This window comes from Phacochoerus africanus, chromosome 2 (genome assembly GCF_016906955.1).
Source record: "Phacochoerus africanus isolate WHEZ1 chromosome 2, ROS_Pafr_v1, whole genome shotgun sequence".
NCBI lineage: Eukaryota > Metazoa > Chordata > Mammalia > Artiodactyla > Suidae > Phacochoerus > Phacochoerus africanus.
The window spans coordinates 256,650,989-256,667,797 of NC_062545.1; the positions used below are offsets into that span (position 1 = coordinate 256,650,989).

Here is a 16,809-nt window from a genome sequence, read left to right on the forward strand (position 1 = left end):
GAGGGGCGTCTCCGTGGTCTGATCGAGAGGGGTGCAAAGCTCGCTATACCCAAATCCTTGCCTCCGAGTTCACCTGCCCCCCCAACAGGAGATGGGCCAGACTCTCCCTTCCTCGCTCCTGAGGGTGTCTTAAGCAAATGGGCTAATGGCACGAAAGGGACCCTTGACTGAGTGAGCCGCCAGCCCCAGCACGCTGGTCACCCCACGGAGAAGAGGCGCTGGCCCCAGCTGGGTTTTTGCTGCCAGGGTCAGCCTTCCACCTCAGAACACGCCAGGCTGGGGTTTTCACTGTCTGCAGCGGCAGTGGTGGCAACAACCATCAGGGCTCCGGGCGGATAGAGCGAGCCAGGGTATTGAGAAACCCGATGTTTGTGAATCTGGTGAGTGGCAGCTGGAGGCTCCTGGAGACGTGCGCCTGGGCCAGGTCGGTGCCTGAGCCACCCTGGACAGTCCACCTGCTCTCTTCTCCGGGGGAGGAGAAACCAGGCCGACCCAGGGCTTCTGGCTCCAGCCCAGGGCCAGCTGATAATCCCGGATGCGGAGCAAAGGGCAGAGAACAGTCTCCTTCCTGGGCAACGGGCCAGAATGAGGATCCCAGGAGACGGGATCTCCAGGGCCTCGTGGAAAAAAGGCCCAAGGCTTCTGAGAAAAGCCCCTGGCAGCTACTGCTGCGGATGTGGCTGTGAATAAAGTAAAGCATTGGCGGGGGCAAGGGCGGGGGGGTTCCACGTGGCCCGGGACGGGGCATTATTTCAGGCACTTGTTGGCATTGACCCCGAGCCGCCTGGGCTCACACAAGGGCCCGCGATTTGTTCTGACCCTGGGTCGCTGATGACCCCTGTCAAACCTCTCTCGGAAACGCGCACCCAGAGTGCTCCCCTCTTTCCCTCTCTAGTTTCATTAAAACAAAGCACAACCATCCCATTTTATACAGAAGGGTGATTTATGTTTCATAATTTGCATAGCCAATTTCACGTACGGAGGAGAGTTCTATTACATTTCCAACACAGACATTTTTCACTTCTGGGGATGCTGGGGTTACTCGGGCCCCCACCCCAGCTTGTCCCCCCCTCCCCTCCCCCATCTCATTATACTTAATGATGAACAGTCAGGACGTGGAATTTCAGGAGGCTATGATTTGGCAGGTTCCAATAAAAACCAGCGGGCTGGTCAGTTGGAGGAGCGCAGCAGCTCTTCATCCTCTGTGGATACAGAGAGGCTCAGGGAGTAGGTGTAGAACTCACGCAAGGGTCTGGGGGTGGGGACAGCCAGGGGATGGGGGGTGGGGATGTCCCCCAGAGGAGGGAAGGCTGCTTGGGCTGAGTCTGGACCTGAGTCTGAGGCCAGAAATTTGCACCTACAAAATGACTTGCTATCTCCAAGGTGCACCCACAGAATGATTTTGTTTGCTTGTTTTTTTTGGGGGGGGTTGTTTGTTTTTGCCTCTTGATTTACTTTAGGTACCATTTTCCCAGCAGAGAGCTAAGGCATAGAAATTTTATATTATTATAATTTTTTGTGTGTCTTTTGTCTTTTTAGGGCCCCACTCGCGGCATATGGAGGTTCCCAGGCTAGGGGTCAAATTGGAGTTGTAGCCGCCGGCCCACTCCACAGCCACCTGAGATCTGAGTTGTGTCTGCGACCTGTACCACAGCTCATGGCAATGCGGGATCCTTAACTCCATGAGCAATGCCAGGGATTGAACCCACATCCTCATGGATGCTGGTCGGGCTCATGAACCCCTGAGCCACAATGGGAATTCCAAGGCATGGGAATTTTAAATGGCTGCTCTTCCCTGGAATGCTATTCCTGTTAGCATTGCAGCATCACCAGTGTTATTAGCAACGGCTGCCGCTAGATGAGCGTGAACCGTGCTGGGCACTGTGAGGTCTGGCAAGTAGGGACTTTGTCTCATTTTACAAAAGAGCAAACTGAGGCTCACACTGGCACGCACCCAGCGCGGCCAGTCCGAATGTGCCAGTGCCAGGCTTGGAGCCCACCTCTGCCCGACTCAGCCTGTCCTGGCTTCCCTCTGCTGGGCCCGGCCAGCCCCTCCCCAGGGGCCGCAGCCCAGCTAGGGTGAGGCCTCAGGCTTGGCCCCATTTCACAGGTGGGAAACTGAGGCCCAAAGGGGGGGACAAGCTGGTCCCTTGGTACAGAGCTCAGGCCTCAGCTCTCCAGACCCCCACCTCCTCTCAGGGCTCTCCCACCTGGACCCCAAAAGTCCCCAGGCCCAGCCAGGCATCACAGGGCCTCCTACCTTCACCGGGGACGCCGCAGTACTCTTTGCACTCCTTCTCCGAGTAGAACTGGTTGCCATTGCCCTGGCAGCCCCCATAGTTGAAGAGAACACACTTCCCCTGCACGGCATCAAACGCCCAGAGCTGGAAAAGACCTCGGCAGGGGCCGGAGACGATGGGGAGACTGCAGGCCTCTGCGGCATGGGAGGGAGGGCAGAGCGTCAGGAAGCCTTCCGATCACCGACCTGAGACCAAGAGCCTGGGCCAGGGACCCTGCTCATCCAGAACACCTAGTCCCCTTGCCTAGGGTCACCCATACCCGAGTGTGCAAGTCCGGTGGCTTTAGGAGGCTCGCCCTGCAGTCCCACCGCTGGAGCCTCCTCTCATAGCTCCCTGATCAATGGGCAGGTGGTCTGTGGGGAGGACAGGGCCGGGGCCGCACTCACCCACAGTCCGGCAGGTCTGCAGACACTCCTTCTCCGAGACAAAGTTGTTGCCGTTCCCCATGCAGCCTCCATAGTGGAAGGTCTCGCAGGCCATGGATGAGCCGTTATAGAAATACCTCTTGATCATGCCTAGGCAAGGGCCTTGGGAGTAGCCCAGCTGGCAGGAATCTGGGGAGGGGCCAGAACAGCAGCGCTCACCAGGTGCTGCCTGTGTACCTGTCGCCAGGCTGGGCACCTTAACGTGCATCCTCTCATTTAGCTTTCATCTCTGCATTTAGAGGAAGGATTCTCAACGTGTTCTCAGGGTGAGGAAATTGACTCCCAGAGAGGCCACGCAACTTGCCCAGAGTCACATAGAGCTGAGATTCAAAACCATATCGGTTGGACTCCAAAAATCCATGCTCCTTCCATTCTGTAACATGGGACTGTTCCCAGCGACCCACAGACCCAGCATCCCCTGTGTCTGTCGTGTCTGCCCAAAGGCTCTGTGAGGTTAATAGTTGATGATCTATTCACCAGCCCCCAGGCCGGCCGGCCTGACCTCTGCCTGACATCCCATCCCTGTGCCTTTGCTCTCATCATTCCTGTCCCTAGCATGCTAGGATGGCTTCCTCCATAAAACCGTACCTGGATGCAGCATGAATTCCCCTTCATCCAGGAAGTCCTCCTTGATCACCTCACCCCTCCATCCTCTGAGCTCCCCAGCCCTCCCATTTGGGTCCGTCACTTGGTTCCTTGATGGCCCCCTCTACTAAACCAGAAGTTCTAAAAAGATGTGGGTTGTCTGTCTCCGTGACCCCCACACAAAGCATCCTTATGTCCTTCCCCACATGCTCCCATCAGAGCCCCTGAGGTCAGCTCGGCGGGCTATTATCCCATTGTACAGATGAGAAAACCAAGGCTAGGAGGCCACACAGTGTAGGATACAGACAGGCAAAGAACTCGCTTCTCATCAGGGAGCAGAGAGCTTTTAAGCTCAACGACCGTGCCTTAGTCTGCTCTCTCCTGTCCCACAACCCCCGGCACAGTACAAGGCACTGGATTTTCCTTTTCTAGGCCCAGTCCATGATTCTAGCAGAAAAATAAGAAAGAGACTTCATGGTGATGAGGGCAGCCAGGGTGAGCCCTTTCTTTCAGGACCGTGACAGAGGGGATGAAAGGGCGCGATCATTACCTTCTTTCTTGCTGAAATCTGCTACTGGTTGTCCAGCTCCTGATCCTTCCTCTTCCTGGGGCAGCACGGCCCGCCGGGCTCTCTGGGGGAAGAAAGAGAAGAAGCTGTTGCAGGGACTAGCTGCTGTTGCACCCCTGTACCCCTGGACTGTATAAGCAAACCATTTGTTTTGGGGATCTGAGCATAGACAGAAACACAGCTATTAGACTGGTTAATAGCCTGGTTTCCCAAAAACAGCCACCTGAATTCCAGAATAGGCCTCACAGGAGAAATTTCTGGTCTGAAATGAAAAATGAGAACAATACCTAGGTATCCAACTTCTAATGGAAATGCCCAAAGGAATATAACACGCGGAAAAGTAATCTATCCCAGGCTGGGAACCACGGAAGGGCAGCATTCCCAGCCTAGAAACTGGAAAGCATTTCTACACAACGGAATATGAGTGTGACCGGTTTGCAGGAAGGGCAACCCCCGGCACAGTACAAGGCACTGGATTTGCCTTTTCTAGACCATCGGCAGCTGCTTGCAAAAGAAAAGTCACCCAGAGAGTAAGAAGGAACCCCCAGATTGACCCTAACCCTCCTAGCTGTGGTGGTGGGGACTGCAGAGCAGGGCAGCCTGCCTAAGCTGTCAAAAGGATCTCTGGGGGTAGAGTCCACTGAGACAGGGTCCCAGGACACTCAGAGAAGGATGAACAGGGAAACTGCCAGCAACCAGGCAGTCTTTCTGCCCACAGGTGAGACCTGGAATCTGAAAAGGTAAAACTGTAGTAATCTTCAACTTCTTCCTCCTCCTTTTAAGATGCAACCAAAGCATCAGGGACTCCCTCTGCTGGAACCCATCTCAAGCTGATCACACATAGGTCCTTTTTGGTAGGGATGGAGGAAAAGAGAAAAATCATGGAACACATTATGCAACTCGCTCAGAAGAATCAGAGCGAGCTGAAGAACCACCTCCACTAAACACACGATGTCAGTAAGAATTAGGAGAAAACGTCAACCATCAGTGAAACTGGAGATGACATTACCTCAGTATAACAGGAGCCCACTGTTAGGTAAATGAATAATATGAGAGAAGCAGAAAGTTACTGGAGGTGGAAAAGTGTTTGTGGAACACAGTTGAGATAATAAACTGCCATTTAGAAACTATAAGAGAGAAATTCACAGGGAGTTCCCATCGTGACTCACTGGTTAACGAACCCGACTGGGAACCATGAGGTTTTGGGTTTGATCCCTGGCCTTGCTCAGTGGGTCAAGGATCTGGCGTTGCCGCGAGCTGTGATGTAGTTTGCAGACGCAGCTCAGATCCCGCCTTGCTGTGGCTGTGGTGTAGACCCCTAGCCTGGGAACCTCCATATGCCATGGGAGCGGCTCAATAAATGGTAAAAAGACAAAGAAAAAAAAGGAAGGAAGGAAGGAAGAAAAGAAAGAAAGAAAGGAAGGAAGGAAGGAAGGAAGAAAGGAAGAAAGAAAGGAAGAAATTCACAGAATAGGAATTCCAGAAGGTGAAGCATCAATATAGAAATAGTAGAAGAAAACTTTTACAAGTTAAAGTCTTGAGTTGTCCAAACATAAGGGCTCAAAGAGAATGAGGGGAAATTAATGAAGCACCTACATAGACCTTTCCTAAAGGCAAAGAATAAAGAGCCAAACGTGGCCCGGAGAGTAAATGACAGCATTTAATGGCAGAAGCTACAGAATAATATCTGAAGGTTGGAAGACAGAAAAGGTTCTAACCCAGAGATTCTTCACTCAACCAAGCTGTTGATCATGTATATAAACACAGAAAGACATTCTTAGACATGTAAGGATCCGGTCGTTTTTCCACCATGTCTTGTCCCAGAAAAAAATTACTCATAGAAATAGTCCCACCAATTGAGAAGGGAATTTAAATGCAAGAAAATAGATGATGCGGTCTCAAAGAAATGATGGTAAACTAGAAGGCAAAAAAAAAAAGAGAGTTGAGGCTTAATTACTGTTAAAATGGTCATACAACCTGATCTAAATGTTAAAAGTAATTCCCAAAACCAAAGGCAGGCAATACAAACATCAATCTCAGATTATTTCCACAACAATGAGGATGTGGGAAGCCTGGAAGGAAGAAATAAATGTGGGGAGCATTTCTCTCCATCCTGCGTTGCTGTGGCTCTAGCGTAGGCCGGCCGCTACTGCTCTGATTCGACCCCTAACCTGGGAACCTCCAGATGCCATGGGAAGCAGCCATAGAAAATGGCAAAAAGACAAAAAAAATTTTTAAAAAAAGGAGCATTTCTCTCTTTTACAAAGGACGTCATCAGTTATTGTTTCACACTCTCTCTCTCTCTTTTTTTTTTTCCCATTTTAGGGTCACATCTGTGGCATATGGAAGTTCCCAGGCTAGGTGTCGAACTGGAGCTGCAGCTGCTGGCCTGATCAAACCCACATCCTCACAGACACTGTGTCAGGCTCTTAACCCCTGAGCTACAACAGGAACTCTGATTGTCTTACTCCAGACATGGATGAAGAACACAGATTCGGTCTGAGAACTGAATTAATTTGGAAGACTGAAATTTCCCTCAAAATTGCCCTCCCCCACACCTGACCTTTAGCAAAAGATGAATTCAGGAATTCCCATTGTGGCTCAGTGGAAAAATATCTGACTAGCATCCATCGAACTAGGATTGAACTAGGACTCAGGTTCGATCCCTGACCTCGCTCAGCGGGTTAAGGATCCAACATTGCTGTGAGCTGTGGTGTAGGTCGCAGACATGGCTCAGATCTGACATTGCTGTGGCTGTGGTGTAGGCTGGCGGCTAGAGATCCAATTTGACCCCTAGCCTGGGAACCTCTATATGCCTTGGGGGCAGCTCTAAAAAGAAAAAAAAAAGATGGATTGAGAAATCCCAGCACCCAGGTATTCATCACCATCACTCACATGAGGACAGGGGCATAATTTAAAGCGAAAACTGAACTCTAGCCGATAACCTGGAGGTGAAGAGCAAGGTTAGGATTCAGCTCCCAGCCCTGCCCTCCAACCCCAGTCCTAGCAAGTCACCAAGTTTCTTTTTTGTCTTTTTTTTTTTTTTTTTTTTAGGACCGCACCCACAGCATATGGAGGTTCCCAGGCTAGGGGTCGAATGGGAGCTGTAGCCGCCAGCCTACACCACAACCACAGTAACGCAAGATACGAGCCACGTCTGCGACCTACGCCACAGCTCATGGCAACACCGGATCCTTAACCCACTGAGAAAGGCCAGGGATTGAACCTGCATCCTCAGGGATGCTAGTCACATTTGTTTCCGCTGAGCCACAACAGAAACTCCTCATCAGGTTTCCGACAACCCTCTCTAACTCTCCCAAAAACTGAGAGGAGCCAAACTTTTTCCTCTTCTGACAAAAAAGTAGTGAAAATGACATCCAGGGGCGGGGATGGGAAAACAGACTAGAGGCTGACTTTAAGTGAAGGTTCTGGAGCCATATGATCTAACGCTCCAGGGGGTCCGGGAGTGTTGCCACTCTATGTGAGAGCAGGTGTATCTCATGGCCAGTTCTGACCAGGTGGAAGGAACCCACAAAGGATCTTTATCAGTCCTTCCAAAGAGAAAGCACTGCGAGCACATGCCAGCCAACCCTGGACCTCAAAGAAATGGATGGCACACAAAATACCCAGACCTTGCACTAAATGGGGGGCGGAGGGTGAGGACTAAGCTCAAATTTGTGGCAACAAACACCAGATCTGAGCTGCATTGGTGACCTATGCCATAGCTTGTGGCAACACTGGATCCTTAACCCAGTGAGTGAGACCAGGGATCGAACCCTCATCCTCAGAGAGGCAGCATCAGGTTCTTCACCCCTTGAGTCACAACAGGAACTCCTATTTAGAACATTCTTTAATAAACTATCTTGGAGTTCTCTCATCATGGCTCAGTGTCCATGACGAGCATCCATGAGGATGCAGTTTCGATCCCGGGCCTTGCTCAGTGGGTTAAGGGTCTGGCTTTGCTGTGAGCTGTGGTGTAGGTGGCAGATGTGGCTCAGATCTGATCTTGCTGAGGCTGCGGTGTAGGCCAGCGACTACAGCTCAGGTTCGACCCCTAGCCTGGGAACCTCCATATGCCTCAGGTGCGGCCCTAAAAACGTTTTTAAAAGAAAAGAAACATATCTCTTGGCAAGAAGAAATATTTATTTGAAAGGGTTTTTTTTAAACCTTCAAACCTCTTTTTTTTAAAAAAATTCAACTAAAACTAAAATGAATGCTTTTAAAATTTAGAAATAGAATGTGCATGATAATCCCATTTCATAAGAGCAGGTCTAAATCTATGCCTCTTTGTGGCCACACTTCCTTCTCTCTGTCCCTCTCCAGGTGTATACAGGTCAAGATTCCTGGAACAATGTGAATGCTGGTAGTTTGGGTGTAGTAGAGTTTTTTTAATCTTATTTTTTTATACTTTTATACCGCATTGTTTCAATTCTTTATAATGAGTGTATGTCAGTTTTATAAAAGCAGTGGCAATTTTTTTAAAATATGAAAGCATACGATGTGTTAACAGGGTTAATTCTATTATTAAGGACACATTATTTTGCTTCATTGTATTTTTTAAAATTTTAAGAATGTTTCTAAAATACACATCGCGTATATATATGTTTATATGTGCATACACATATATAAAAGTATACCCACACAACAGAAGGAAATGTAATTTCCAAATAATCTGAGAAAGAAGGATGCCTTCATATGGCAAAAGGCAGGAAAATAAAGCAGGAGAAGGGAGCCCCCACCCCCCAAAATCAAAAGGCAGCATAGGAGAGGCATTGGTTTGAAAAGCTGCTTGCTCTTAAGTTTGTGTTTTTTAGGGGGAGTGATTGACTTTATTTTCATTTATTGAAGGTCGCGTATCGTTATCCCCTTACTGAGTATGTCCCTGATCTCAGGCACTATGTGAACAGCTTTGCCAGCACATCATTGAACTTGAGCGCAGGGAAGGTACGGGTAATTACCCCATCTCACAGAAATGAAGAAAGGGAGGTCCAGACGGGGCAGCATCTAGCCCAATGGTAAAACCGAGACTGAGCCCAGGTGGGTTTGGCTTCAAAGCCCACGCCCATCGCCCATCACTGCCTTCCCCCAACCACCCCTCCCACCGGGACCGTGGGGCCTAAGCAATGGTGGCAAAAGTCGGGGTGCGGGGCAGGGATGGGCTGGGGCAGAGGTACTCACCGAGAGTAGGGTGGGCTCAGGCTCCTGCTCCCCAGGGACACACTCCCCTAGGTCAGAGAACAGGAGAGAGGGAGTAAGACCCAGACATCCCAGCCCGTGCAGCTAATGGCCATGTGTCAGGCAGGCATCGTTCTGGGACTGTCTTGTGCATTATTAGCCCACCTCGTGGACGGCTCAGCCACATGGCTTGCTAATGTCATTCACTGGAAAAGTGACAGACCGGTGGCTGCACCATCTCCCCCTCTTCGTTGTCTCCATCCCCAACCAGCATCTCACAGCTGACATCTACTGAGCACTTAACCAGATACCATGCAGGCACGCAGCGCTACTGTATTTAATGGCTTCACCTCATTGATCCCTCCCAGCGACTTCTAAGGAAGCCATAATTATTCCCATTTTACAGATGAGGACATGAGGCTCTGGGTAACCAGCCAGAAGCCACTCAGCTCCATCAGAACCTCGGTGCTCTACCTCCGGGGCCCATGCTCCTCACCCCAACACGCTATTGCCCCCCAAGAGGTAGCTGTGGATTCTGGCCATGACCCCACTTAGCAGGCGGCAGCAGAGTGAACAGCGGCATTAGGTCCAGTCTCGGTTCTGCCAGAAACACACTCTGTGACTTGGAGCAAATCCAGGAGCCGGAGCTGCCTTTTCTATAAAGAGGGGAGGGGGACTGTAGCCCCACTTATCTCAGGTTACGGGAAAGACCTGGGGGCTGGGAAGATGGTCTCTGGGGGCCATGAAGGATGAGGAGGGGACAGAAACGTGCGGGGAGTTGGGGTGCCGCTTACCTTTGTCGGGCATCGTAAAGATGGAGTCCTCCGGGATGCCCACGCCCAGGGCAACCTCCCTGAACTCCTCCAGCAGGCTCTCCCGAAGCTGCGGCTCCCGCCCTGCGAGGGGGAAGCAGGGGTCCCCTAGAACCACACGCATCTGGGCCGGCAGGGCCAGAGCTGCTTTTGCCCTGGGATTTTCGTTCCCGGCAAGTTTGAAAACAATTGGCCCAATTCAGTCGCTTTGAGACACTGATGGAAAGATCAGGCCCGGAAGAGGGACAGGTGTCCCTCCCAGGCTCCCGTCCCATGGCCTACGGAAGCTCCCGCCCAGGGATTGAATCCGAACCGCCACAGCTGCAGCACTGGGGGATCCTCAACCCACTGGCGCCGTGGGGGATGGAACAGGCAATGCCTTGGAGACAAGCTGGATCATGAACCTGCTGCGCCACAGCAGGAACTCCCTCCACTGGTTCTTTTAAGGGCCTGGAGGTTCTGGAATTCTCTGAGTCTGGGATTTTTGAAATCAAAAGAATTCTACCTCAAATGGGAGACTGGGCTCTACCTCCTCCAGGGAGAAAAAGCAGGGCTCCCATTGTGGCTCAGTGGTTAATGAATCCGACTAGGAACGATGAGGTTGCGGGTTCGATCCCTGGCCTTGCTCAGTGGGTTAACGATCCGGCATTGCTCAGATCTGGTGTTGCTGTGGCTCTGGCGTAGGCTGAAGGCTACAGCTCCGATTTGACCCCTAGCCTGGGAACCTCCATATGCTGTGGGTGCAGTCCTAAAAAAAAAAAAAAAGAAAAAAAAAGAAAAAGCTACACTCCCTCCACTTCCCAAAATCATGAGTCTCCTCCCACCTCTACCTCCAATGAGCTTAGCCAGTTCCAGGCCTTTACCGTAGAGCTTGGCAGTAAGGGTGGGTCCGTGGCGGCGGCTGAACTTCTTGGTCAGAAATATGGCATACTCGTCATAGTTGGTGTGGACCACATAGGACTCCATGGTGATGTTCCATTCTTCACGGATGATGCAGGGAGACAGAAAGACCAGTGGTCAGAGGCTCTTGCAGCCTGAGATCCTTCACTGGTTCCCATACACATCATCTCTGCAGCCATCCTTCTGTCCACCCCTCCCTTCTGCATGTTCATTTAGCTATGCATCCACCTTCACTCATCTCTCTAGCCATCCATCCCCTCCAGATGGTCATCATTAATTCATCCTCCCTCATTCTACCCATCCACCCTTTCCATATACTGATCCATAAATTCATCCCTTTTCCTTGCTTCTGCTTTCCTTTCTTCCTTCCCTCCATCCATGAAGCCATCACTTTATCAAATGACTAACTCACTAATCTACCATCGTACATGTATTCGTTTTTTAATTCTCTCTCACTCATTTATCCAACCATCCATTTACTCAAACATTCAACCTGGAGGTGTTGTCGTGGCTCAGTGGAAATGAACCCGACTAGTATCCATGAGGATGTGGGTTCAATCCCCGGCCTCGCTCAGTGGGTTAAGGATCCAGCGTTGCTGTGAGCTGTGGTATAGGTCACAGACCAGACGCGTTTCAGATCCTGCGTTGCTGTGGCTGTGGCACAGGCTGGCGGCTGCAGTTCCAATTTGATCCTTAGCCTGGGAACTTTCATAGGCCACAGGTACAGCCCTTAAAAAGACAAAATAAATAAATAAAAATTTTAAAATAATATGAAAAAATCACCCTGACGATGATTTGAGGGATTAATGCATAAATTCATGCCCAGTACCTCTGTCACTTAGCACTATACACCCTGTACATGGTAGATGCTTTGCAAATTTGCAGCAGCTGACTGCAGATGCCTACCATGAAGACTGATGCAATCTTGATGTTGTCTTTGGCATTCGGCACCATCCCTGGAATTCTGGATGAGCACGTGCATAGGTGGGGAGGGGGCGAGAAGGAGAAAGAGAGAAGGAAAAGGAAGAGGGGGAATTTGGAGGAAGGCTAGATGACATCTCAGAAAAATGGGAGGAAAGGTTGTAGGGGCAGAGCTGAGGCAGAAGGGACGAGAGCTTAAGACATCAGATACTTAGCTTGCTTGCTTTAGCAAAGGAAAGATCTGTGGATGTCTCCTTCGACTCAACTTACTGGATTTGTGATAGAGGAACTTTCCATCAGTGCTTGTTTTCTCATAAGCCCCAGAGATCACCTCACAGATACCTTTCCTGGAAAGGGACAAACCAAGAGAAAGGTAACTTCTGGCAGAGACCACAGTCCTGACACCCCACTTTCCTGCAGGTCCTTCCAGATGCCTTTTTTTTTTGTCTTTTCTAGGGCCGCGCCCGTGACATATGGAGGTTCCCAGACTAGGGGTCTAATCAGAGCTGTAGCCTATACCAGAGCCACAGCCACGCAGGATCCAAGCCGCGTCTGCAACCTACACCACAGCTCATGGCAACACCGGATCCTTAACCCACTGAGCGAGGCCAGGAATCGAACCTGCAACCTCATGGTTCCTAGTTGGATTCGTTAACCACTGCGCCACGACGGGAACTCCTCGAATACCTGATTTGATTCTCCCGCCAGCCTTGAGAGACACCCATTTCACATGAAGGAACAGAGGGACTGAGGAAAAAGGAAGGAGGTAATCCACGCCACCCTCTTGACAAACCCAGCACTAAAAATCCTTATCCAGATCTACACATTGTATTGATGGACCAGGAAGTCAAAATGATGAATTAACACAGTCATTCATGTATTACTCTGTGTCTCTCTTGCCCTCTAAGGAATGGGGACAATGACAGTTTCTACCTTGCATGATGATTGTGAAGCTCTGCGTATCGGATTTTATATGCAGAGCTTGAGTCAACACTAGGCACGCATTAGCTATTATTGTTACAGTGATGGTTATTTATCATATTAATATGTATTGAGCAGCATCTATGTGCCAAGCACTGTGCATGTCGGGGATGCAGAGGAGGGCAGGACAGACCCTGTCCCCTCATGGAGCTTACAACTGAGTGGGGCAGGTGAGGTGGGCAGGTCAGGGGCAGATGCAGTCAGTGTGATAAGTGCCATGAACGGAGCACAAGGGAAAGCACGCAACCTGAACCTGGTGGGGTGAGGAGGAGTCAGGGAGGACTTCCTGGAGGAAGCAACAAAGAACCTAAGTCCTTGAAGGCTCCATAGGAATTAGTACAGGGAAGCGGGAAAACGTTTTCTGGGTAGAAGAAACATCTAATGCCAAGGTCTGGAGGGTGGAGGGTTCCAGGACCTGAAAGAGGGTCCACTTGGTTGGGTCACAGAATGCCTGGTAGAGAATGAGGCAGGGAGTGGGGGCGGGGTGAGCGCTTGGGGGCAGGGGGCACTGGAAGGCCACGGTGAAGGAGTTGAATTTTCTTCCCAAGGGCAATAGGGAGCTAAGGAGTTTAAGCAGATTTGAGTTTGTGAAAGGTCTTTCTGGTTGTTGCGTGAGGAATGGGTTAGATGGAAAGCCGGAGATAAGCGGGGAGAAACACAGAGAGACTATTGCAGACAACCAGGCAAAGAAGGGAAATGGCTTGGTCCGGGGTCGGGGCAGTGAAGAGGGGAGAAGGTTGGAGGGATTCAGAAAGAGCTCGGGCAAGGCTTGATGATGGATCGAATGGTCTTGGCAGCGCAAAGAGCAGTCCACGAATCCCCCTCCCACCAGGTTCCCAGGTTGCGGGGCGGAAGTGCCCTTACTGAGGTAAGGGACGCCCAAGGAGCAAGAGCAGGTTGGAAAAACAGGCATAGCGCTGGGGGCGTTGTCCTTGAGGTGCAGGCGGGACAGTTACAAGGGACGCCCGGGTGGGGGCAGCAGAGAGGTCTGGAGCTCAGAGGCCGGTCCTGGCCGGAAGGAGGGATCTGAAACCTTCCTGGACAGGGTGGGGGTGGGGCTGGGGGTGGGGCTGGGGGTGGGCCCCGGTGCCTCTCGCCCCTCCCACCGCACCCCCTACCCCCCCGCTCACCTCCGGTGAGTCTTGGTCACGCTGATCTCCCTCTCCGTCGCCCCCTCTCCCAGCATCAGCGTGCCCATCGTCATCTTGTCCTTGAACCTCTTCAGCCAGGGGCAGGTGGAGCCCACGGCCACGTGGAACCATTTCCCGTAGATCTAAGAGGCAGCCACAGGCTCTGAGCATCTGGACCTTGGGGAAGGCCTGGAGGACGTCTGTCCCGTTCCCTTCCCTCAGTGACCCATCCTCCTAAGCGATCATGTCTTATAGCTAATTAAAGGCCATGGAGCCCTCCTGGTGGAACACTAGGCATTGGCAGCCTGTGCGGGAAGATGTGGGTGCGCCCTGCCCGCCGCCAGAGGGCCAGATTCCCTGAGTCACTGCATCTGGATCTGGGTCCAAATCCCCGCGTCCTAAGGTCATCATCAACCCCTGCTCCCCAAGAGCGGGCGTCCCGTCTTGTACCCCTCCTGGGACAGGGTGCTCACCACCTTGCAAGCAGCCTATACCTCGTGTTAGAAAGTATCTCCTTTCCTTAGGCGGAGTCTGACCCAGGGCAAGCCTGCCCCCTCTTTCTCCTGACAGGGCCCTCAGGTCCCTGCAGACCCTTCGCCATCCCAGACCACTACAGGCCTGCTCCTCAAGCCCCTCCCCACCCCACACTTCCTCATCCCACAGGAGCCACAGCTACAAGGATCTGACTGAATACAGGTGGTGGCAGGGGCAGGGCCAGGCCCTGTTCAAGGTCACTCAGTGATTTGGGCCAAGCTGAGGCTGGAGGACAGTCCTAGGACCCCCAACCCCCAGCAGCCTCTTGATCTCACCAGCCTGACCTCTGTCCTGCTTCTCTTCTCCCCATGCCGCCCTGTGCCACCCCAGGCCTGGGAGGGCAGGGGACCCAGGAGGGAATAACAGAGTGAGCAGTTAAAGGATGAAGGGCTGCAGGGTGGGTGCAGGGGGGTGGGGGTGGGAATGGGGAAGAGTCACAAAAAGCTAGGCGCCCTGCATGGGCTGTAGGGGCGCAGTCAGCACCAAGCCTTCTCGGCCCGGGGTGGGTTCGAATCCAGGGTTCGAATCCAATCACAGATTCCCCTTGGAGCCCAAGAGGATAGGTTCACCCATGGGGCCCTTGGACTCAGAATGTCAGCCTAAAGACCCACGGAACCATGGATGCAGAGCTGTAGCTTCAAAGAATCCCTGATCTCTCAACAGCAGGAAGGGCCCTTCCAGACCCACCCCGGGAGCTCCGGATGAGGAGCCTGAGACCCCAGGGCAGATAGGACCCGTCCTTCTCCCCCCAGCAAGGCCCCTGCTGCTCGGACACCCTGCCATGGCCGCCAGAGAAGCCAGCCTTACCCTAGACAGGTCGAAGTTCTCCTGCACCTGGATGTCATTGGGCAATGTCAGCACAGGGCTGGCGCTCACGGCCAGGCAGGCGGTCAGCAGCAGGAGCAGGGGCCCGAGACTCCGCATGGCTCCAGGCTCCTCTGCTTCGGGTGTCACTCACGGGCTCAGTCGGGGACAGGACAGCCACCACCTCCCTGCCTGAGGTAGCTGTGAACTGGAGCTGGGGAAGGGGCCTGTGGCTGTAGATGACTCTGCTGTTTGCCCTGCTCAGTAGGGACCAATCAGGGCCCAAAGGCCAGGGCTGATCGATCCCTTGTGGTGCCCTGGCCGGGTCAGCGGTCTCGAGGGGCCAGGGTGGCTGTTCCAGCGGAGCCACTGGCCAAGGGCAACCGGGTCCAGGGGCAGCCCCGGGCTGGGTTCAGCCTCTGCAAAAGCTTCTCCAGAAACTCCTCACCTGCCCCAGGAGGGATGGGAGAGACAGGTAGCCCCTGGCCCTCCCTGCTTGGGTGATTCCATCTGTGAGTCAGGAGGACAAGCCTGATTGGCCCATTTCTCACATGAGAAAACTGAGGTCCGGGGAGAAGAAGTGACTTACCAGAGACTATGGGGTGGTCTATGGCAGAGCCAAGACTAGAATTCAGGTGTCCTATCCCCAGAGTTCCTTCTCTGACCCCTGCCTTCCCACAGCCCTAGCAAATAGTAGTAGAAATAGGAGTTCCCATTATAGTTCAGCAGGTTAAGAACCTGACTAGTATCCACGAGGATGTGGGTTTGATCCCTGGCCTCACTCAATGGGTTAAGGATCTGGCATTGTTGTGAGCCGCGGTGTAGGTCACAAATGCGGCTTGGATGCCGTGTTGCTGTGGTGGTGGTGTAGGCTGGAAGCTGCACATCCAATTCTACCTTTAGCCTAGGAAATTCCTTATGCAGCAGGTGTGGCCCTAAAAAAAAAAAAGTAGAAATAATGAAGAAGACATTAACAACCTCTGTTCACTGAGCACCTGCTGTGTACCAGCCAGGTACCAGCTCCTTACACCAGTCATGGAACTGAATTCATCCCCACAACATCCCCATCAAGTGGGTGCTATTTTTCCCCTTTATAAGACAGGGCGTTTGAATCTCCAAAAGGTGAAGTGACTTGCCCAGGGTCTCCCAGCTAGGAAGCAGCAAGGACTGAGGAGGCAGACTGCTTTCTGTGCCGCTTACTGACTGTGTGGCCTTGGGTGAGTGACTTTACCCCTCAGTGCTTCTGTGTCCTCATCTGTCAATGGGGATAACAGTAACTCCTGGTTCAGAGCCTTGTCTCGAGGCTGGAAGGAGTTAATGTTGTAAAGTGCCCAGATGGTAGCTGGCCACGGTAAGAACTGAACGTTAAAAAAGAAAAAAAAAAAAAAAAAGAAAAAGGAGTTCCCATCCTGGCTCAGCAGTTAGTGAACCAGACTAGGAACCATGAGGTTGTGGGTTCAATCCCTGGCCTCACTCAGTGGGTTAAGGATCCGGCATTGCCATGAACCGTGGTGTAGTTTGCAGACGCGGCTTAGATCCTGCATTGCTGTAGTGGTGGCATAGGCCAGCGGCTGCAGCTCCAATTAGACCCCTAGCCTGGGAACCTCCATATGCCGTGGGTGCAGCCCTAGAAAAGACAAAAAAAAAAAAAAAGAACTGAACGTGTTCGTAGCA

At 52.0% G+C, this 16,809-nt stretch overlaps 1 protein-coding gene across 1 annotated transcript; it reads right to left on the reverse strand.

Annotated features, from left to right (window-relative positions):
- Window positions 1–1,099: 1,099 nt before the first annotated feature.
- AMBP (alpha-1-microglobulin/bikunin precursor) lies at window positions 1,100–15,860 on the reverse strand. The gene is made up of 10 exons (XM_047769585.1): window positions 15,139–15,860; window positions 13,798–13,940; window positions 11,957–12,033; window positions 10,729–10,845; window positions 9,848–9,949; window positions 9,057–9,103; window positions 3,861–3,942; window positions 2,687–2,854; window positions 2,261–2,434; window positions 1,100–1,202 (listed from the first exon to the last, which is right to left on the reverse strand). The coding sequence occupies exons 1-10, from the start codon at window positions 15,253–15,255 to the stop codon at window positions 1,171–1,173; spliced, it is 1,059 nt and encodes a 352-aa protein (XP_047625541.1). The 5' UTR covers window positions 15,256–15,860; the 3' UTR covers window positions 1,100–1,170.
- Window positions 15,861–16,809: the final 949 nt, after the last annotated feature.